General features: G+C 61.1%; 2 protein-coding genes across 15 annotated transcripts in view; one reads left to right on the top strand and one right to left on the bottom strand.

Moving 5' to 3' along the window:
* Positions 1 to 7645, top strand: part of DEGS2 (delta 4-desaturase, sphingolipid 2) — an 81201-nt gene extending 73556 nt beyond the window's left edge. For 3 of the 7 annotated variants that reach the window (XR_011377270.1, XR_011377271.1, XR_011377272.1), the window contains 2 exons: positions 205 to 4352; positions 4468 to 7644. Coding sequence is in view for 1 of the 7 variants with exons in the window: in XM_070045006.1 (XP_069901107.1) it covers positions 205 to 351 (147 nt within the window). In the remaining 6 variants the exon portion in view is untranslated. Of the gene's footprint in view, positions 1 to 204 lie in introns of all 7 variants that reach the window. The other 4 variants (XR_011377267.1, XR_011377269.1, XR_011377268.1 and 1 more) reach the window with 4 other exon arrangements.
* EVL (Enah/Vasp-like) overlaps positions 2879 to 22024 on the bottom strand; it is a 162646-nt gene continuing 143500 nt past the window's right edge. For 7 of the 8 annotated variants that reach the window (XM_030883380.3, XM_060295284.1, XM_060295282.1 and 4 more), the window contains 10 exons: positions 21831 to 21886; positions 19883 to 20112; positions 19009 to 19130; positions 15289 to 15349; positions 11073 to 11136; positions 9365 to 9431; positions 9201 to 9263; positions 5339 to 5405; positions 4852 to 4909; positions 2879 to 3085 (listed from right to left, as the gene is read on the bottom strand). In XM_030883380.3, the coding sequence (XP_030739240.1) occupies positions 3048 to 3085; positions 4852 to 4909; positions 5339 to 5405; positions 9201 to 9263; positions 9365 to 9431; positions 11073 to 11136; positions 15289 to 15349; positions 19009 to 19130; positions 19883 to 20112; positions 21831 to 21886 (826 nt within the window). In that variant the 3' untranslated portion in view covers positions 2879 to 3047. The remainder of the gene's footprint in view (positions 3086 to 4851; positions 4910 to 5338; positions 5406 to 9200; positions 9264 to 9364; positions 9432 to 11072; positions 11137 to 15288; positions 15350 to 19008; positions 19131 to 19882; positions 20113 to 21830; positions 21887 to 22024) is intronic. The other variant, XM_060295281.1, reaches the window with a different exon arrangement.

Below are 22024 nucleotides of genomic sequence, written 5' to 3'. Positions count from 1 at the left end.
CCCCATTTGGGGCAGGGGCCTCAGCGCCTCTTGGTGCCCCCGGCCAACGGCCCCCCCGCCTTTGGGCAGCGCCGGCTGGCCCGGACACGGGTACCCTGGGAGATGACAGGGTTGCGCGTGTGCTCACGTGTGTCTGCGCGCACGTGCGCCTGTGGCTGTGCACGTGCCTGTGCGCGGCCTCTGACCCATGTGCCCTCTCCACAGGTGCGGAAGATCGCGCCCGAGTACTACGACCACCTGCCCCAGCACTACTCGTGGGTGAAGGTGCTCTGGGACTTTGTGTCCGAGGACTCCCTGGGGCCCTACGCCAGGGTGAAGCGGGTGTGCAAGCTGGCGAAGGACGGCCTGTGAGCCCGACGGCCGGCGCCCCGAGAGCACGGACCCTGCTGCGCGCGCCTCAGTGCCCGGTGGGAGCAGGGCCTGTGCTCTCTGTCTGCTGCCCGGCCTCGCCCCGCCCACCTGCAGGGCTGGCCGTCACCTGTCCCCAGGGCGTGCAGTGCCCAGAACTGGTTTGGCTGCATTTAGTTCCCGCACCCTAGGCTGCTGTTCTTGTCCCCCTGGAGTCCCGAGACCACGCCTGGAGACAGCGGGCGCGGGTGGCAGCCTGGAGAAGCTTGGTCTGCACGGGGACTGGTGACCGCAGGCCGGGCCCTCCCTTTCAGGACGTCACGCGCGAGGCCTGGCCCGGCGCTGGGTGCCCTGTGCCCAGGGAGCTGATTTCTCTGGCGTGCCCATGCCCTAAATTAAAGCAGCATGTTTTCAAGTCCACAAAGGGTGCTTCCCAGGAGTGGGCTCGGCTCCTGGCCAGCAGGGCCTGAGGCCACGCTCCTCCCTCTGGGGCAGCCTTCCCCGGGGGCCCTGTCATTGAGTGGCCGGTTTTGGGGGTGTGGGCAGAGATGAGATCCACGTGGTCCTCGGGCCGCGTCCCTGCTCCCGCCACAACCCTGCCCCCCACCCCCACCCCCGCGCCTGCCGAGCTCCTGCTGCACGTTGGGGCCCTCACCCCCACCAGCTCAGACGTGGGGCTTGAGGAGAACAGGTACCACAGGCCAGGCAGATGGCGGGTGCACAGGCGGCTGCACCGACGGGTGACTGCCCAAGTGAGCTAGGGCTCTGACGGAAGCTGGCTGGTGTCCTCGGTGTCTCTGCGAAGCGGGATGCGGCTCGGCCGGACTGTGCGGAGGGCTAATGGCCCAGCTGAGAGGTGGGGAGGCATCGCTGGCGCCAGCCCCTGGGCCCAGGGGCTGTGTCGGGGTGTGGGTCCTGGTCTTCCAGAGGCAGGCGGGCAGCAGGAGGGATGCCTGGGCGAGGCCCTCCCTGCCAGAGGAAGCGGCCGGGCCAAGACGGCCTCCCTTTGGAGCCGTGAGGCTGGGGAGGCCGAGGACCACGGCCCAGGGGCGGGCATGGCGGGGCTGCCTTAGCTGGCCCGGGAGAGAGAGGGCTGGGAGGAAGGCCCAGCTGGGCGGGGAGGAAGGTCTCAGGTGCCTGAGACAGGGCAGTTGCTACGCAAGGGCTTCCTGCTCAGGGCTGGGAGTGGCCTCGCGTGTGCCAGGCACCCCTGTCCACGGGTGTTCTGACCACTGAGGTGGCCCGGGGAAGAGGCCCTTGGACTGGCTGTGGGAGGGCAATGCGGCTCTGAGCCTGGGCAGGCGGCCCCTCCTTGTGCACACACGCTGGCCTGGGCCCAGGGGAGCCCCAGAGAGCCCAGCTGAGCCTCGCGAGCTCTCCGTGTCCGCCAGCGAGCTTATCTGCCGACGGGACGGTCACGGCTGGGCCTCACCCAGAGCCGAAGGTGGGCCCAGGGCAGGGGTCTGGCACAAATCTCTCGAGAGGCAGCTGCCCAGAAGAGGGGAGCACCCCGTCGCCACCTGCCAGGACTCTCTCCCCGAGGCACCGAGGCGACAGGGTTCTTGGACAGCGGGAGGCAGAAGGAGCCCGGGAGAGCGGCTCATGGAGCTGTGTGTGGGTTAAGCCGCTCACCTCCCAGCCGGCAGAACAGCCCTATTCCTGTGTCCCAGGGTCGCTGGGAGCACTCGGTGAGACGGTGTGTCCAGAGCCTGGCCAGAAAACAGCCCCACTGTCACGAGCCAGACTGGGGGCCCTCCTCCCGTGGCCCCAGGAGACGGCTGGGCCAGCGCCTGGGCACACTGTGCCGTGGTGCCTGCGTGATAGTCAAAGGACGCCAAAGCCTTCCCACTGGCTGGGGCCTCACTCCTGCCACGGAGGCGGGGACCTGTGCTCCTCCCTGGGGGCTGCAGGAGACTTGTGGGGCAGGGCGGAGGCCTTCCCTGCCCGCCTTGCTGGGCCCGAGTCACGGGGCGCCCCTCTGCGCGGCGGGGAGGGTAAGCTGGTGCCTCCTCCCGGCCCTGCTGATGTTCCAGGCGCCACTCAGAGCCCGTCTCCCTGGAGGAGGCCCTGGGGGGCGGCTCCTGGGCCCCCCGCCGGCAGTGCCTGAGCTGCGCGGCTCAGCGGCCCGTCCCCCCTTGCATCTGCGTCAGCCCAGCCTCGCACCCACGGCCGCTACTGCCGTGGGCCCTTCCCCCAAAAGAGGCCTCCCCGGCCGGGAGCCGCCAACAGCGAGCGAGTCGGAGCCGGGGTGTGGACGGTAAGCGTTTATTACCACGTGCACACAGACCGCCTGGCGCGTGGATGGACCCCAACCACCAGGACGCTGGGAAGGAGCCGCGTGGAAGCGGCCGCTGCTCCCGGTGGCACCTAGGAGAAAACTTGAAACCACCTAGCGAGGCGCGTGACTGACTCGGGGTGTCTTCTCTATAAACCGAAAGGAATGTACACTTAAATAGGCAAATATAAAATACAAAAAAAGGCGATAGGCCTGGTGTGCTGTGTCAGGTTGAATCTAAAAAAATCCAGGAGCTGAACTTTTTTCCTCATTTTAATATTTTATCACAGGTTAAGACTTTTAAACGAAGCACATCCTAGCTTCAGTGCGTGCTCGTGTGTGCTGGAGGCCCGGGGCGCTGAGCTCCTTGCTGTCCCCGCCTTCGGCTGGACCGGGTCTCAGGCGGCGTCGGGGGCCGAGCGACCTACGATGTGCTGATCCCACTCAGCTCCTGCCTGATGGCTGAGAGGACAGGGCGGGACAGGAGGCTCAGGCGCCGCCCCCCGGCCTGCTCAGGTCCTGCCTGGGGTCTGCCCCGCTGTCTCCCCCCAGGCCAGAGGGCAGGCACCGCAGCGGGCTCCGGCCGACTCCGGGGTGACAGCAAAGCCCTCTGTGGGTCTCATCTGCCGCTTCTCGTGAGCTGGCAGCCCCTCAAAGATGGCACTGCCCCTTCCCCGTCAGAGGACGGACTGGTAAGGGGCAGGCAGGCAGCCCAGCTCTGCTCGGAGGACCGGCAAGCCCCCCACCCCGCCCCCAGGGGCAGCATCAGGTCGGTGACCTTGAGCAGGGCGGAGGGCTCCCATGCCCTGCCTCCCGGGCCTGGGCTCGCCCCATCCGGAGGGGGCCGGGGCTTCTCCCTGCTCCTCTCCCCAGAGTCCTCCCCCAGATGTGAGCCTCTGCCCGGACAGACCCCAGGGGGCCTGCAGCCGAAGGCCAGGAGAGAGAGCTAAGGGCCGGGCCCGTCTCCAGCAGCAGGGGAACGAGGGGAGGGTTCCAGGAGACCCCCATGGCCCACATCTCCCCCAGCCTCTCAGCCGCCCGCCCCAGAGGCTGCGTCCACCATGGCCGCGCTGTGGCAGGTGCAGAGACGGGGGCCCCCCCACACCCACTGGCTCCCTCCGTCGAGGCTGTGCCCTCTGCTCGCTGGCTGGCTGGCAGCCCTGCTTCGGGCCCCACACCAGCCCTGGCCCTGGGGCCACACAAGCAGCCCTCCTGAGGTGGGAGCGCCCAGCATCAGAGCAGGGTTAATAGTTGGCCTCTGTCTCCTCTCTGGCTCTGCTTTCTCTCTTCATTCATTAACTCCTTATCTGCCCATCCCAGGCCTGTGGGGGGACTGGGCAAACAGGAACTGAGTGCTCTCTGGGTCAAGGACGGGGTGTGGCCGTCACCCAGCCCTGGGCAGGGGTCCGGCTCTGCTGGCACCCCACGCAGGCTCCCAGCCGCCTCTCCTCTCTCCCATGTCTGGCGGCCCTCCGCCACCAGCACCCAGCAGGTGGGATGGGGAGGGGTGTGGGCACCAGGCTGTGCCTCACTGCTCTGTCGGGCGGAGCCAGCCCTGCCCGAACCTTTCCTTTTCCTCTGGCTCCAGATCTGAGCCAGCGGCATCAAAGGCTACGGTGGGGCCCGGAAGGACGGATGTGATTCACCGTGACGAGGCCCTGCCGCTAGAGCCACATGCCCGCTCCCTCAGGCCAGGCCAAGCAGGCTGTGAACTAGGTCAGGCCCATAGGTAATTCTGTGGCTTCTTGGACCCCTAAACCTCCGGGAAGGCAGCGGTTGCCCTTATAACCCCAAACCCAGTGATCAGAAGTGGCAGAATAAAAAGCGGTAATCTACGTCCACAGGTGCTGAGCTAAGCAGCAGATAACTCAGGGCCGCTCTGGGCCTGGGGATGCACTCTCGGATCTTTCTCCTCGACACAGGCTAATCCTGGGAAGACAGACTGAGGCGGCAGAGCAGCAGGGCGTCCCCGGCCTTACACGAGGCGCTTAATCTGAGTCTCAGTTTGCTCAGAGACGCGGGAGGGTGGTGCTGGCCACTGGGAGGAAGACTGACCCCCGCCCCCATGCTGGTACAAGGCCCAGGCCTCCTGGCCCTGGACGGCCTCCCTGGCTGGACCATCCTGGACCCCTGCTTGGCCGCCCTGGGCGCAGGCAGGCCTCCGTCTTCAAGGACGCTGGGTGCACCCCGGCTCAGGGCGATGCCGGGGGTGGGGGCCCTCTACTCACCATCGATGATCTCCTCCTTCACTTTGTGGAGCTCGCGGACCACCTCCTCGAGGATCTCCTGGTGGGAGCAGAGCCTCGGAGTGAAGGGACAGACAGCAGAGAAGTGGCCTTGACCGAGGGGCAGGGGCAGCGCCACAACCCTCACCCCTGCCCATGTCACCCGTGTTCTCGCCTCCCTCCCCAAGCTGGGGAACGGTGTGTGAGTGGGACGTGAGACACCCTCCCACGCCTGAGAAATACTCAGGAGGAGCCGGGGTGCCCGGAAGGGGAAGCCCCAGAGGCGGGCCGGGAGCCTTTTCCTGGTAAGGACAGGGGCAGGGGGACCGACGCTGCGCGTGTCCCCTCCCCTCCCCTACCGCCGGCTCCCGACTGCTGGCAGCCGCATGTGGCCCTCTTGGGCAAGAGGGCGGGCCTGCCTGCCCACGCGGCCCCGACAAGTCCCCAGCCTCTGGCTCCTTCACAGCCTCTCCGGGAAGGACACACTCACCTGTTTCATCCGGTCTAAGTCTAAGGCATCCAGGGCCACGTCGTTTACACTTCCTGCCGGCTTCATCCTGGGGAGAGGGCGGCAGGGTGCGGTCAGGTGGGCGTTGGGGCCCGGCAGGCGCCCCCGTGCTGGGAGACTGAGCGGTGCCCCAGCGCCTCCCGGCTGCGGGCCCAGCCCTGCCCTCTCCCATCGTCCTTCACACGCTTTCTGCTTCTACCTCCGGCCGCTCCTTAGCTACCTGAAAAGGACTCCAATGCCCTGTCTCCACCTCGAGAGGGGCTCATGGATACTGTGACCATATTTCCCAACCCAAGAGTCAGGACTTGGTGTCTTCTGCCTGGACAGCTCTCACACAGAAGCAGCCACGTAAGTGGACAGCGTCACATGCTGCCTCCCCTGGAAAGGGACCCTGATAAGCTGGCCCTCAGTGTGAGGGTCTGCGTTCCTGGCTAGACGGAGGCTTGGGGGAAACCAGTAACGATGGCATTAAATACGAGACAAAATTGCAAAAACCTTAAACACTCGTCCTAAAGGCACCCACTTCCGACACAAACACGTGTCCCTGGTGTTGGTAACCGGCTCTGGTGTGTAATTACTTCAGGAAACGTCCTTGGATGTGGTTTTGCTCGTCTCAGGCAAAGGTTTCAGTTTTGGGGACTGTCCTGATGCTTCCGAACTAAGGTTAGCTGGTTTGAAACTTCATGTCTCTTGCACATGAATCCTCCCTGGAAAATCTTGGCAGGGAATTGCCTGGTGGTCCAGTGGTTAGGACTTGCTGCTTTCAGAGCCGGGGCCCAGGTTCACTCCCTGGTCGGGGAACTAAGATCCCACCAGTGGAAGAGAGGAGGGGAGGGAAAGATGGAAGGACGGAAGGACGGAGGAAGGGAGGAAGGAAGGAAATCTTGGCAAACGCTCGTCTAACCACCTGGCCTTTCAAAGCAGGACCATGGTGCTGAGGGTACACTTTCTGGATCCACTTTCTGTCCCCACGTGGAGAGAAAGGCAGGTTCAGGGAAATGATGTGGCTAGAGCCAGCTGCAGGGATCGTGGATGTGACAGCTGGCGGACAGACACTGACCTGGCGGACTGGCATGGCTACCAGGGGTCACTGTACAGATTAGGTCCATCTGGGGAAATCGAGGGCTGGTGTTCTCCACAGCGAAGGAGAACAAGCATGAAAACTAAAGTGCTGGTGCCGCCGCGATGGAGAACAGTGTGGAGGGGCCTCAAAGGATTAAGAACGTAATGACCACACGAGCCAGCAATCCCACCTCTGGGTACACAGCCGAAGGGAATGAAATCACTGTCCCAGGAGACAGCTGCACCCCCATGTTCACTGCAGCGTTATTCACAACTGCCATGACATGGGAACAACCCAAGGGTCCGCTGACAGATGAATGGAGACAGAAGATGTCATGTCTGTATCTGTGTGCGTGTGTGAGTGTATGTACACACACGTGTACATATGTACATCACACGGTTACATAATGGAGTATTCTGCCACAAGAAAGAAGGAAACCCTGCCATTTGTGACAACATGGACATTATGCTAAGTGAAATAAGCCAGAGAAAAACAAACGCCGCATGATCTCACTTATATGTAAAATCTAGGAAAGCCGAACTCAGAAACAGAGCGCAGACTCGTGGCTGCCAGGGGCTGGCGGGTGGCGGCAACCGGTGGAGGTGGTCCACGGGCACACACTTCCGCTACTAAGATGGGCTCCCTCTTGGGGGTGTGACGTACAGCACGGTAACTATGGTTAACGATACTGTATCGTATGCTTGAAAGGAGCGAAGAAAATAGACCTGAAAGTTCTCACCACACACGTACAAAAAAAGGTAACTGTGTGAGGTTATGGACGAGTTAACTTACCTGACTGTGGTAACCATTTTACAATGCACACGTGTATCAAATCACAGTGTGGTACATCTTGAACTTACACAACGCTAGATGTCAATTATATCTCAATAAAACTGGATTAAAAAAAACCCACTGAATGCTATTGTAAATAAAATTTTAGTGTCCAGTGCACAAAGCTGGGTTAAAAAAGAAAAGAAAAAGTGCTCCTGCGCCCCTCCTGGATGAACTCAATAAAGAGACTCAATAAATGTGGTCCTGACTGAGTTTGTACGTTAACTTTGGGTCCTGATGTGGAAAGAGGTCCGGCCTGAGATCCCTGGATCCGTCACACCCATCCTGTAGTTTCCAGTCACCTGGACAAACCGCTTCACCTCTCTGGGCCTCGGTCCCCCCATCTGCAGACCTGGAAAGTGCCCCCGATGGTGACCCCGACAGCTTTTGTGAGCCCTGCGGCACCCGCCCCATCTGTGAGTCTGGCTCGGAGCCGGAGAGCCCTCTTACGTGTAGGAATGCCCTAGACGACGCTCCTGCCCTGTGAGGGACGCCTGGCCACTCAGAACTTGGCCGCCCGTCCTTACTCCACAACCAGGAAGCAGCTAGCTCTGCTGGGAGCTGCAGGTCAGCCCCGGCCGCCTCGCCTCCCCGGCTGCTCTGGCTCCCGCCCGGCTCCGGTCCACCTCTCGCTTCACAGCCAGAGCGAGCTGCCCAGAGAGCAACTCCATCGCGGCGCCCTTTGCGCAGAGCTCGGAGACTGGGGCCCGCACACAGAATAAAATCCACACTTCTCACCGTGCGGCTCCTTCCTGCCTCTCTAAACGTGCCTCCCTCTGCCCTCCCCACGTCCGATCACCTGCCAGCCACAACGGCCTGCTTTCTGTTCTTTGAACTTGCCAGGCTGGTGGCAGGCTCAGGGCCTTAGCACTTACCACTCGTTCGGCCTGGAGGGCCGTGCCCACAGTCTCCACGGGGCAGGCTCCCTCTCACCCGGGTCAACTCGAATGCCACCTCTGAGAGGCCCACTTGCTAAAGCACCCCCGTCCCCAGCCCCGTCCACCACGCGGCCCTCTACGTCTTCCCCAGAGCACCTCTCAGAACTCACAGTTGTCTTATTTACGGGCCTTTCCAACAGGAAAATGAGCTCCTCGCAGGCAGGGACCTGCAGGGCCCAGCTCAGGGCCTGGCTGAGAAAGGCCCTCCACAAGTCCTGGCTGCCGCCGAGACCCCTCATCCCCGTTCACCCGCATCTGTCATCGCCACTCCTGCTGGGCCGGCTGGAGCTCTCTCTGGTCACCTTGTTTGATTTGGCAAGACCAGGCTCAAACTCCACCTGCTCTGGGATTTGGGCTGTTCCCCTCCAATTTGTGATGGGCACTGAAGACACTTCCTAGTACGGATTCTAGAAGCCTTCAAATTCAGGCCACACTTGGCCCATAGCTACTGTGTGACTGTCTCTCGATTTTTTGGGCGACCTCAGTTTCAAACAACCCATCCTGTTATCACATCAGCTTTTGGTTTGGGAAATATGGTCAGCGTATCTCCGGGGAAAAGGCAGAGGAAGGAGAGGAGGTGGGGTGCTGGGCCAGCCCCCGGGATTTTGAGCTGCGGGATGCAGCCAGGGCTGCTGAAGATTTCCTGTGTCCAGCTGTTGTCCACACATGGTCACCCTGTGCGTGAGGGATGAAGAGACCTCCTCGTGGCGTGGGGGAGCAGTGGAGGCTCGGAGAGGTCCCCTGGCTTGCCCGGTGTCACAATTAGCGAGGCCAGAGCTGGGATTCGATCCCGGCTCCACCTCGCTGCCTCTCTAGACAGTCACTCCCCTCCCCTGGCCTCGGGCCCTCTGTCTAGGAGAAGACAGGAAGCAGCTGGCCCGACCTGTCCCTGACGAAGCACAGACCACCCTTTCCCAGGGCCGACTGTTAGATGACAGGACACAGGTGGGATCCGGGGTGTTAGTCATGGGCAAGGGACAAAGGAGGCCCCAGAGGCGGGGCTGTTCGGTACCTAGAGTGAGGCTGCGACTGAAGGGGGCTCTTAGCTTCGGGGCTCTTGGCCACAGACGGGGTTCTGTGCGGTGGAACGGAATGGAACAGAGAGGTGAGTTGGCGCCGTCGCCCGCCTGGGCCCACCGACCCGGGCGCAGGGCCAGCCTTCCCGGGGCAGCTCACCTGGACAGCAAGGAGGACACGGGCTTCTCCGCCGAGCTGCTCCGCTCCCAGGGCTTCCGGCCGGCCTCTGTTGGTTCACGTCATGGATGAAGCGCCTCAGAGCTGGGAGGGCGCTCAGTGGCCCCCATCCCACAGCGTCCCGGGCAGGAGGCCCACCCGTGCTCCCCCGTCACAGCTGAGACCCGGCTCCTTATTCCAGTCCCCTTTGGCCCAGGCGGCCCTGGCAGGGTGTAGATGGCCCTGCTGCCACCCCGCATCTCGCCCCCCTCAGGACATGAGCCTCTGTTCCCTCGACTCGGTTGACCTTGTGGCCTGGCTTTGAGCCCTCTCACCATGACTGGGTCTGTCCTTGGAACGTGAGCCAGCTGGTCAGGGAACCTCTTAACTACGACTTCCAGAGGCGCCCTGGGACTCCAGCAGTGGGCCGAGCAGGGCACAGGAGGCCCCCCACCAGGACACTCTCCGGGCAGCCCGGGGTCCACGTTCGCCTTCAGGGGCCAGGTCCATGACCCACGTGCGTCCCCTGTCCCCTGACTCCTTGCTTTCTCCCCCGACACTGCAGCTGGCTCTTTGCCAGCCTGGGCTTCAAAGCTGATTTGTCTTTCCTTTTTCCTTTTTAACTGGTGTTAAACTACATCTCACTTTACTTCAAGAGATTTGTCGAGCTGGACAGAATTCACTGACTTTGCAGGATGAGCAGAGAGGCAGAAGGAAAAACCCCTGGGGCAGCAGGGGCCAACCACTCTGAGCTGAGCCTGGAGACTGTGCAGGCTGACGGGCCCACGCTGGGCCTGCCGGACAGGTATGAGAGCTGGGACCACGTCCAGGGTCCAGGCATGCAGCCTGGAGGAAGCCATTTAAACACACTGAGCCTCAACCTCCTAGACTGGGAACAACCCATCCACCGGGACGTGAGCTGTTCATGCAGTCACTCACCAAGAACTGTGGTGGCACTGCCTGAGAAGGAGAGGGCACAGACCGCAGCCTCGCAAGGGAGGCAGACGCGCCAACAGTCAGGACGCTAGGCCCGTGCAGGGCAGAGCCGTGCCCCAGCGAGCAGCCAGCCCCTGGCAAGAGCTGCCCTCCGCTGGCTGGGGCGGGGGCGCTACTTCCCCTCCGCCTCTCCCAAGCCTGCACCGCACCATGTGCTCAGGAGCACAGGCCTGGCTCAGAGCAGACACTGAAACGTTGGACGAGTGACTGACTGCGGTGGCTTCTTCCCACCATAGAGCCTCAAGGCACTCTTCTAATCGCAAGCCCCGCTCCAGAGCTCAGACTGGGGGATTTCTGCGCGGGGTTCAGGACCGCCTTGTCTGGTTGACTTCTCAGCGAGCGAGACTCACTGCTAATCACTGTAACATGGGTCACAGCTGGCGTTTTGCAGGGCGCAGGAACGTGACATTTACGTGCCCCTCTTCGGAGCACGGGCCCAAGGCCGGGAACCTGAGCCCCAGGGCACGGTCTCCCACACCACTCGGTAGGTGCTGGCAGGCCGGCTGGGAGACGCGAGGCTTAGACTGGGCGGTCTTTCCTCCAGGGTGCCCCTGCTCAGGCTCGGCGTGGAGGCCGCGAAGATGGCGGGGAGCCCCCCACCAGCGCAGCCTCTCTGCTCACCGTAAAGTGAGGCAGGGGGATCAGATCGCCTTCCTGTAAGAACCCCTCCTGTGCTAAGACCCCGTGCTGGCGCCGGCAGGGCGGTGCGCCTTACCTGAGGAGTTGGGGGGCTGGCTGGCTGCTCGGGTCCCCGGAGATGGAGAGGTGCTCGGCTCTTCCTGAAATGGAAGAGAAAGGCTCTGCTGTCGGCCTGCTTAGGAAGACCGGCTGGGTGGGGGACCTTTGGGCCAGGTCATCTAGAAAACCTCAGTTTTCCAAATTAGCCAATGAACATATATTATTTTTATAATCAGTAAAACAACAAATATGATTCACCAATGAAAACCCAAGGTTGCGGTGGGGAGGTGGTCCACCCCACGGAAGTCAGGGAGGAGAAGGCTGCAGGGGGACACAGTGGACGTGGCCTGGACCCTGGGCCCCGCGCTGCTCACAGACTCACTATCCCTCACGAGGCACTGCCACCCCTTGTCCACCGGGACCCTTCCGCAGCCCTGGGAGGAGCCCGCTTCTGGTCAGCCCTGCTGGTCAAGGCTGGGCACGGACACAGCCTGAGTCCTAGAGACCCCAGCACTTCACTTCTCTTTCACCGGAGAGGAGGAAGCGTTAAGAATTTAGAATGTAGGGGCTTCCCTGGTGGCGCAGGGGTTAAGAATCCGCCTGCCCGTGCAGGGCACACGGGTTCGAGCCCTGGTCCAGGAAGATCCCACATGCCGCGGACAACTAAGCCCGTGCACCACAACTACTGAGGCTGCACTCTAGAGCCCGTGAGCCACAACTACTGAGCCTGAGCTCTAGAGCCCGTGTGCCACAAGAGAAGCCACCGCAGTGAGAAGCCTGTGCACCGCAATGAAGAGCAGCCCCCGCTCCCACAACTAGAGAAAGCCCGCGCCCAGCAACAAACGCCCAACGCGGCCAAAAATTAAAAAAAAAAAAAAAAAAGAATTCAGAATGCTCTGAAGGTTATCTTTAGCCCAACCAGGCTACGGGTTCATCAATGTTGCTGACCCGTGGGCCAGGCGGAGCCCCGAGCCTCCGGCCGCTCGCCCGTGCGCCCCACCATCCCCCAGACACGGCCGCTGCGCGTCTCTGTCCTGCACGCCCGCTCCTCTCAGAGCTCGGGGCAGATGCCGCCTGTCCTGGGAGCTCTCGCAGGGCTCAGGGCCCTGGTGCTCCGTCTCTGTCCTCAGCACTTTTCTGTATCGGCAGTCAGTTTATTGTGTCCTACCTTGAGCACAGAGGCCATGGTCCTATCCACCCAGGACCCCCGTGCCTGGCTCCCAGCGGGGCCCCATGAAGGCGGCCCGTGCGTGTCTGCTCTGCCCGTGGAATAAGTCTGTGGCGACACTTGTAATGGAGGTGAGTAATGCAGCAGTAACACAAGCTGACGTTTATTATCGCACATATTTTGGAAAGATTCTACACTCTTAGGAAAATGGCATTTATTAAGTAATCATAATTCCTCCATTTTTCTCAAGCAAAACACATACAGCTGCTACCTGGAGCTTTTTTTTTTTTTTTTTTTTTTTTGCGGTACGCGGGCCTCTCACTGTTGCGGCCTCTCCCGTTGCGGAGCACAGGCTCCGGATGCACAGGCTCAGCGGCCATGGCTCACGGGCCCAGCTGCTCCGTAGCATGTGGGATCGTCCCGGACCGGGGCACGAACCCGTGTCCCCTGCATCGGCAGGCGGACTCTCAACCGCTGCGCCACCAGGGACGCCCTACCCGGAGCTTTTGATCAGAGACAGCCAGCCGACCTGACGAGATAGAACTAGCATAATGCTGACCAGAGCCAAGAATCGCCTTCTGCCACTGCCCACGTCAACTCTGCTTCCCATCTGGTCCATCCGAGCCTTGGGGTGAGGGCTCTCGGACGCTCACGGCCACCTCCAGGGCCAGGACTCCAGGCTCAGCGCTCCAATCAGGACCCACCACGCCCGGCCCACCTAATGCGAGCCTGTGAGAGCCAGGACCACGGCTGCTCACGCCTGGTCCCTGCGCCGAGAGCAGACCTGGCACCTATCAGACCTATCAGGAACCCCCACCCTGTATCTGCGTGGTGACTGAATGAACCCGGGAGTTGCTGGTCCAGGGGCAAAAGAACGTGCTAGGCGTGGGTCTCAGGCCAAGTGTCCTGAGCGTTCTGGTTTAAAGAGAGAGTGGAATAAATGAAACTATATAAATCAACACGTATGCGTGGGGACCAGGGCCCAGAGGAAACAGGCAAGAATGAAAGCCATTATGGGTGAAGTTAGAGTAACTGAAAAAAATCAGTAAGTTGTTTTGTGTCATCCTATTATTATTTCAGAAACAGTTAACAAGAATCCTCGCTCCCAGCGCACACGGGGCTCAGCCGTGCCCACACCCCTGCCCCGAGGCTGCCGGCCCAGCGCCTGGGGGCTGTGTTTTCATGCCATGGAACACGTCCTTAGAGCAGTGACATAACTGGCCTGCGGCCAGCAAGCGGCAGAGCGCCCGCCTGAGCCACATCTGACTCCACATCTGGGGTGTTTTCCTTCTTTAACTAATGCTTATTTGTTTCTCATTAATTATAAACCTAGTACATGTTCAATGAAGAGGATCTGGAAAACACTGAAAAGTATAAAAAAGAAAAGCCAGGGAATTCCTGGCAGTCCAGTGGTTAGGACTCGGTGCTCTCACTGCTGAGGGCCCGGGTTCAATCCCTGGGCGGGGAACTCAGACCCCGCCAACTGCACAGCGTAGCCAAAAAAACAAAAAAGAAAAGAGAAAAAAGAAAGAAGAAAAGCCAGTCTCCAGTGTCTCCGTCCACGCGGCACCTGCTCTGGTGTGTGGAACTGCCCTAGCCCTTGCCCTGGAAGAGGCTGCTCCCGGGTGGGCAGGGCCTCCTGACTGCGGGGGACCAAGGCAAACAGAACTCCCAGTGACCAGGAGGCTTCTTAAAAAAGGAAAGGAAAGAAAAGAAAAAGGAGAGTCAGAGGAAGAAAACTCTACCCTTGGGGTCAAAGATTTCTCCTGGGTCCCTGGGATTTGAAACACACTCTTCCTGGAGACCAGGGAGGAGGGAGGCTGGGTACCGGGGCTGGAGCTGTGATGGCGGGAACTGGCCGGCGCCTTTGGAGACCTGTAATTATTCCTGGGCTCCTGGCCAGACAGGCCTCTGCAGTTTGAGAAATTAGTGGGGAGTTAGCTGGATGAACTCCATACTCTGTGCAAGGCATGGGGACAGTGGAATATGCACGCCTGGCCCTCACAGGGCTCACGATTCAGCAGGAACGAGCGAGTCTGAACAAGCAGAGATGTGTGTGCTAAGGGCAGGGAGAAGCATGGTGGGGAGAGGGGCCCGGGGTCCACGTAGCAGAGAGCCTTACTAGCCTGGAGGTCGGGAGCCTGTTTCTCAGGGAGTACTGTTTACACAGAGAAGTGCAGCCGAGGAGGAGTTAGCTGCTGGGGCCGAGGGGACCGCATGTGCCAGGCGGGGGGACCAGGGGAAGGGAGGGCCACTGGCAAGGCTGGAGCCCGGGGGTCACACCCGGTAAGCCTTGCCCTGCTGACGGGGGTGGCACGGTACCCTGGCGCCTGGTGGTTGTAATATTTCTTCTGTCTCCTGCCACCGAGATGCAACCTGTATGCCATCTGTAGTTAAGGTCTAAACTTAGCCGTTTCAGTAGGAGTCTATTTTTACAGGGAAAGCTTAACACAGAGGGAAAGAGTGTTAGCCACCCTAGTGACGGCGGGAGCCTGGAACCTGTGTGGATAGACTAGGCTCCAGGACCCCCTCAGGACAAGAGCCAGAGCGCTGGGTTCCTCTGCCCAGCTCCCCTGCGGCTCTTGCTGGAATCCACGGACTCAAGTGAAGCCTTTCAAGAACAGGAATAATTTGAAAATAATAACTGCCCTGGTCTTCAAGCAGACACTGCCTACTGCGATTGTACTCTCCAACCCCCCGAGTCCCTTGAGATCTGTCTGCTGCCCCTCTGAGCTCCCCAGCCTCCAGGCCCTTCCCTCAAGGCGCTCCCAGGCGGGTCCTGCTTCTCTGCCTCTTACCTGCCTTCCCTGAGAGGCTGCGAGCTCCAAAGCAGAGCAGTGTCTGCTAGATGCTCAGTGAGCACAGGCCTGCCACCCGGTGCAGCGGGGACGGACATGAGCGCCCACAGGCCCTGTCCCCCTGCACTACCCCCTCCTGTCCCTCTTGTCACCCCTGTCCCCCTGCCCTCCTACAAATCACCCAGCGAAGTATCTACCGCGTGTATGTCCAAACACGGTGTCCCGCAGGCCCGGTCCATTCACACCTCTGGGGAAGCCGGGGTGGGCTGGCCGTGGGGTGTGCTTACCGTTTGGCTTTCGTCTTCCTTTTTATCAGCCGGCTTGTCTGTCTGGGAGGCTGCTTTTCTCCTAACACAAGGAGGGAGAAGATACAATCAGCCCTAAAGGTTTCCACACAGAGCAGACGTCGCCTCTGTGCGGACACAGCTTGGTCCTCAGAGACTCCTTGCTGGGGTGTGACCCCTGTTTCGTGTGAAGGAGATGACTTGTCCAGGCACCCATCTGGCCTGTGGCGATGCCCGGGTGAGTGTCCAGGCCTTCTGTGCTGGCCCCAGGACCCTGGACACAAAACTGGTCTGGGTGGTGGGGTGGGGGGCACCCCATCTCTGTCTACAGCACCTGAAGGCCGAGGAGGTTGGTCCACACCCTGTCCAGGTCCCGGGGGACCTGGGCTCGGCCGGGTGGCCGCTGTCCTCCCAGGACGCTCAATGCCTGGCCACGAGGGGCAGGAGAGCTGCCCCCGCCACAGGTCAGCCTGGGGGCATCCCGTCTGCAGGCCGCCTGCGGGACGGAGGAGGAAGCCTTTCCCTATCGCCCTAAAGCTCCTCCTACCTCAGAGCTCAGCAGCCATGTCCTCCCCGACCTGGACACCACGAAGAGCGGCACGTGCTCAGGAAGGAAAGAACCCGAGAGACGCCCTCTAGTCACGGTGCGCACCTCCCCGCAGGGATGAGCCCCCTTCTCAGACACTGAGAACTCGCTGCTCTTTTCCGGCCTCAGTGGTGGCCTACCTCTGGCTAATTCCCAAATCTACACACATACCCCTTCCTACTCTCCAAAGATCCGGCCCCGGGGGCTCTCAACTCGGTGAAGCCGCCAGGACACAAACAAAGCTCTCGGAGCTCACGAGGTAGCTGGCTGTCAGGAGGGAAGCTGGCCTGGCAGGGGTGAGGGCCACCGGCTGCCTGTCCCCGTCTAGGGACCGGCCACAGGGGGCTCCTTCTTCATCTTCTCATCCCATCCACCTATGGCCCTTCCCAGAAGCCCGGGACTCATGCCCGACTTCTTCCTCGTGACAGTGGGCCCGCTCACTTCTGGCTCTGCACTTTGTTTCTGGGCTGTCTGGCCCGTCTTCACTCCCAACGCTGCGTGCAAGCACCACCAGCTCCTGCCTGGCCTGCTACTGCCACCGCGCCCGTGACATTCTGCTCCTACCCAGAGCCTGCGTTTAATCTTCTAAGGATACCCAGCAGACCAGGCCCCTCCAGGCCTGTGAAGATTCCCTGGGCTGAGTGTCTGTGGACACGCTCGGCATCGAGCAGCTCCCAGCGACACGGTTCCCCCGCCTGGTCCACTGCCGGGACTGGCCTCAGCAACTGAGGAGGCAGCGACTCCGCAAGGACCTTTGATCAGCTAAGTTCTGTTACTATGCCTGTTTGACAGATAAGAAAAAGAAGTCCTAATGAAAAGGAACGAAATGGGGTCATTTGTAGAGACACGGACGGACCTAGAGACCGTCATACGGAGTGAGGTAAGTCAGAAAGAGAAAAACAAACAGCGTATCTTAACGCATATATGCGGAATCTAGAGAAATGGTACAGATGAACCTGTTTGCAAGGCAGAGACAGAGACAAAGACGTAGAGGACAAACGCATGGACACCAAGGGGGGAAGTGGGGGTGGGATGAACTGGGAGGCTGGGATTGACACGTAAACACTAATATGTATAAAATAGATAACTAATAAGAACCTGCTGTATGGCACTGGGAACTGCACTTCGCTGTACAGTAGAAACTAACACAACATTGTAAAACAGCTATACCCTAATTAAAAAAAAAAAAAAAAAAGGGCTTTAACAAGACCCTAGCCAAAAAATAAATAAATAAATAAAAGAGACCCCAGAGAGCTCCCTGCTCCCTTTCACCACGTGAGGACACAGCAGAGATGGCCATTTATGGACCAGGCGGTGGGCTCTCACCAGACACTGCATTGGTCAGTGCCGTGGTCTTGTACTTCTCTAGGAGTCTTGTACTTCTCTAGAACTGTGAGAAATAAAATTCTGTTTATAAGCCATGCATGCTGATTTATTTTTATAGCATCGCAAGCTGATTAAGATAGAGAATTAGCTGTCTGTACAAAGTGGAAGTAGAGCTCTTCTTTAAAAAAAAAAAAAAAGTAGCCCTCGCGCGCATCTCCTTGTAGGCTCCACCCAGCATCCTGCGCGCCCAGGTGGGTTTCAGAGAGCAGCGTGGCCGCCCCTTGCCGGTCGTGCAGGGTGAGTGCTCTCGGTGGGCCCGGCTCTGCCACCAGCTTCTGGCGTCTCACTGGCTCCTGGCACACCGGCCTTTTCCTGTTCTCAGAAACTTCCTCTCCGTTTGGTCTAAACCATCTAGGCCAAGCAGTCACTGGGAACGCACTGGTGTTGGACTTGGGGAGAGTGTAAACACTTCCTTTTTTAAAGAATCTTCTATTTTTATGCGAGGCCCCTCTGGAATGGACTCTAACGCACGTGCACACGAGGCTCTCCCCTCTAGCCTGCATCCTGGTCCACCTCCTCCAGGCCCTGGGCTCTGGGGGGTGGGGGGCGTGTCTCAGCCTCTCCAGGTAGTATAACTCCACCCACCACACCCATCTCTGCTCCTCCTCTGCACGGAACCTCTCCTCTGCTGCTTCGGCCCAGAGGACGTGCAGAACCTCCTCCGTGAAGCGCCCCGGCTCCCTGGAGCTGCTCTGCACTGTCCGGCCGCAGTCGCCGGCTCACCTCTGGTCACGGCACGTGGACCCACCTGGCTGCTCCCCTCCCCCTGTGCCCTCCCTTGCTGGGCACACAGGGCCCTGGACCAGCCCCGCCGAGACGTGCCAGACCAGCTACCTGCACTCTGGGGGCCTCTGTCTCCCCCGTGTCCTCGCAGTGCCGTGTGGGTTTACCGAAGACCCGGCACAGAAAGCGCTCGCCCGGGGTCAGCCGCCATGGGGGCACCGGGAAGAGCCTGGAGACTGAGAGAAGGCAGGAGGGGTCACGGGGGAGCAAGGCCCCTGCCGTTGCTTTTCTTGGGCAACAAGGAGCGTGCTGACAGGTGAGGCCCACTCCTGGGTCCTCTGGTGCCCGGGTGAGCCATGGCCCTGGAAACCCCATCAGGGCATTCCCGCTGCCACACCACATTTACAGGTAAGACCCAAGCTTTTGCGACCCTTCTGAGAGGGAGCTGTCTGATCTCTCCATCTGCCTGGGATTCAGCTAGGGAACAACGAAGAGCCATAGTGACAGGCTGATGGCCTTGGGCAAGCTGGAGGCACATGTGCTGGTGAGGATGGAGGCGGAGGCCACAGAGCTGCGCACGACGGGGAGGGAACTGCTGCTCCGTCCCTGAGGGGTAACGTCCTCTGGGCTCCTACCACCTCAGCACCCCTTCTCCCGAGTCCTCCGTAAGGGCCCCCACAAGGCGGGCCCCTTCGTCATACGTTCACCGCTGGGAATACTCCTATTTTCCCTCGGAATTGATCTCTGAAATGATCTCCAAATTTCTCTCTGCTCAGGACAAGGCTGACACATGGCAGATGCTTCAACGAACACTTGCTAAACTGAAATGAGGAAGGACGTAGAGCTCAGAGGACTCCTTTGGCTTGACGTCTCAGACTGAGCCCTGGAGAAGGGAAAGCGCGACGACCAGTCCCCTGCTTGGCTGAGCCCAGGGGACGGTGGGTCCTGGGGCCAGGCAGGCTTCCCCTTCCGCTGAGGAGCAGCAGCTCCTGACAGTGGCTGGGCCTGGGGGAAGCCTAAGCACTCACCTCTTGGCCAGCAGCTTGTTCATTTCTTCCATGAGGCCTCCTCCTCCACCCCCACTGCTCGCCCGGTTGGCGTCAGACTTCGAGGTCCCGCTGGGACTGGAGCTTCCGGACGCATCTTCTGGCTAAGGGGAGAGGACGGCGCGCTTCGGTCTGGTGTCCGTGGCAGGACGCCACTCGAGGGGAGACGGGGCCACGTGTGATGGCAGTGCTGGAAGAGGTCGAGGCCATCTAGTCCCCCAACCCCACCTGCTGGCGGCACAGCTGGAGCCCAGAGAGCGACCGGGACTGGAGGGTCACGGTTGGCAGGCACCCCCAGGTTCGCTGGCTCACGGTCAGCACCTTGCCAAGGCCAGCGTGGCTTGAGGGGGGAGGAGGCACAGTTCTGTGTCCCAGGTGCTCCTAATCCCACAGCCACACGTACGGCCTTCTAGAAGCCCCACCTCCCAGGACGCTGCTGAAGGCTGGGAGGGCCAGCTGAGCCTGAGAGAGCTGGTGGGCTTAAATGCAGGAGACCCAGGGCCAGAGTCCAAACCGCAACGGATGACCTGCGTACTCTGAACAAGTTGCTCGTGCCTACACCTCGGTTTCCTCATCTACGAGGGCAGAGATCTCCTGCCTCGCTTGTAAAGGACTAGCAGCAGGTTACGTAACTGCAGGCACCTACGGCTCTCACGCGGCCCTGTCCCAGTGGTCTCAGTAACTGGGTAACTGTGACCGAGGAGGTGGGAGGTGCCGTCTGGCTGGGGAGGGCGGCGCTGCGCTCCCCGCCGGCGGGAAAGGGTCCGCCCGCCCCTCTGCCAGTTAGAAACCCGTCCCCCAGCCTGGTCCGTCCTGCCCACCCGCCCGCCCATCTGACAGGGCCCGGGACACTTACCCGCGGGACTCTTCTCAGCTTGGCCCCAGCCAGGGCGGCGGCCAGGCCGGACACGGAGCCCTCGTCGTGGCTGGTGCCCTGGGCTCCTCCGGCTGGCAGGGGGGGCGGGGGAGGGGGGGCGGCCCCTGTGGGTGGAGGCGGGACAGGGGGTGGGGGTGGGGGTGGAGGCCCGCTACACGAGAGGGGGGCGCCAGCTGCAATGGAGGGGTGCCCCGCTGGGAGGGTGGGTCCTGAAACAACAGTGCGCTCAGTGAGTGCCCAGCCCTCAGCGGGAACCTCCCCGGGAGCAGGGACAGAGGGCAGCCTACTCCCCTGAGGGATGAGGAACAGCTCAAGGTGGCCTCTTCCAGGAAGCCCCCGCGGCATGCACCTGGCGTTGTTCCAGTCTCTCCCTACATTCGGGGGCCGGGCTGGACCCGGCGTCACATACTTGCTTAGCAGCCCTTGACCTACGCTAACTTTCTCTTGCTCAACTGTGGTCTTCCAGTGGGACAAGAAGCTCTTCGGTGGCACGAATTGTGTCTTATTTTCCCTCTCTGTTTCTCCTCAGCTCCTAGCACCCCCCTAGGCTTCAGCAATTGTTAGTCCCCAAGATACAGCTGTGACTGCCCCTTGGCCTCTGGGGACAGCAGCAGGCGGCTGCGGGTCGCAGGGCAGACCGGGGCATCTGTCCAGGAGCACTGCTGCGTGCTAGGCAGTCCCCCGTCCCCCACCCAGCATCCAACGCCCGAGCCTCTGCTGCAGGCCTGGCCCCGTGCAGGGCGCTGGGGACAAGCGGCCACAGGCTCCCTGCTCACGGTGCTCATGGCCTGGTAGCAGCAAACCCATCACATGGCTGAAGGCAGAACTGTCCCCGCGGCAGGGTGGCAAGTGCCTCCTAGAGCAGGCGCACGTGGGCCGCCCTGGCCTGTGAGGAGGCGCCCCAACCCGACCAGAAGGCCGTGCAAGGCCTCCTCAGGGAAGCAATGACTGCGCTGGACAGGGCAGGAGAGCGGGAGTGACGTCTGGTGAAGGGTGAGTGAGCGCGAGGGGGGAGGCCCTGCGGGAACTGAAGGAGCCGCCGGGAGGGAGCGTGCAGGGCAGTGGGTCTGCGGGGACTGGGCCTGCGCACCGGGAACCCGTGCCAAGGACCCAGGTTGTTCAGGAGTGATGGAGAAGGGTGGCCCGGTGACAGGGTGAGACCCGCATTAGTAACGCAGGGGTGGGGCAGAGCGGGACAGGAGCCCGAGGGGTGCAGCGGCCCAGCTGAGAGGGGGCGGCACCAGACAGCATCCCCACCAGCGGGGGCTTCTGCAGCCAGCTGGGGCCCGGGGTCCTCATCAAAGACAGGGAAACATTCACCTGCTTACTTCACAGGGCTCGAGAGAATTAAGTGAAACGAAGGACGCGAAAGTACTTTGTAAGTTATGAAGTCCCATGCTTACTAATCAACATTACCCTGTTCCAGAAAACCCCTCTGCTTCACTGTGCTGAGTTCCAGTCACTGTTCAGGACTGAAGCCACCCCTCCCCTGGGGTCTTCTCTGACCCCCAGGGCAGCTGGGGCCCCCTCCACGTGCCTCCACCCCTGCACTGACTTGGTAACTGCATGTGCCCCGCGGTGACCCAGGGTCATTAGTCTGTGTCCTTGACTGGACAGTCAGCTCTCTGGGGCAGAGGGTGCATCTTCCTCGTCCACCACTGTGTCCTCAGCCATTAGTACAGGGCCTGACACACGCTCTACTCAGGGGATGAGTCGGGGGAGGACCAGAGGCCGGTGGGCAGGGCTGGGTCAAGCTGAGCTAATCCCCGCACCCGTGCTCCGTTCCCTCGTTTCCCCACATTCACCGGGCGTGGCTGTCACGCTCTGAGGCCTGTGCGACCAGCAGCTGGTCACAGCGTTCCCAGTGTGTCCCTGGGCACCATCTGGTGAAGGGGCGCCAGTGGGCACAGGCAGGGGAAGCTCTCACCTGTGGCTGAGGCTCTTCTCTCTAGGGACTCCTGGCGCTGCTGCTCCATCACTTGTCTGAAAAGCAAACACAGCAGAGCGGGTCTTACCTCCTGGGGCGAGACCGCGCGGCTCCGCGTCAGAGCCCAGGCTGCAGAGCTGGGCTTCGCCGGCGCCCCCGGGGGCTCAGCAATGAGCTCGCCTCATCCCACCCTA

Source organism: Globicephala melas, chromosome 2 (genome assembly GCF_963455315.2).
Source record: "Globicephala melas chromosome 2, mGloMel1.2, whole genome shotgun sequence".
In the NCBI taxonomy this organism is placed as follows: domain Eukaryota; kingdom Metazoa; phylum Chordata; class Mammalia; order Artiodactyla; family Delphinidae; genus Globicephala; species Globicephala melas.
Note: the sequence above shows the minus strand (reverse complement) of the source record. Positions and strands in the feature narration are given on the sequence as shown.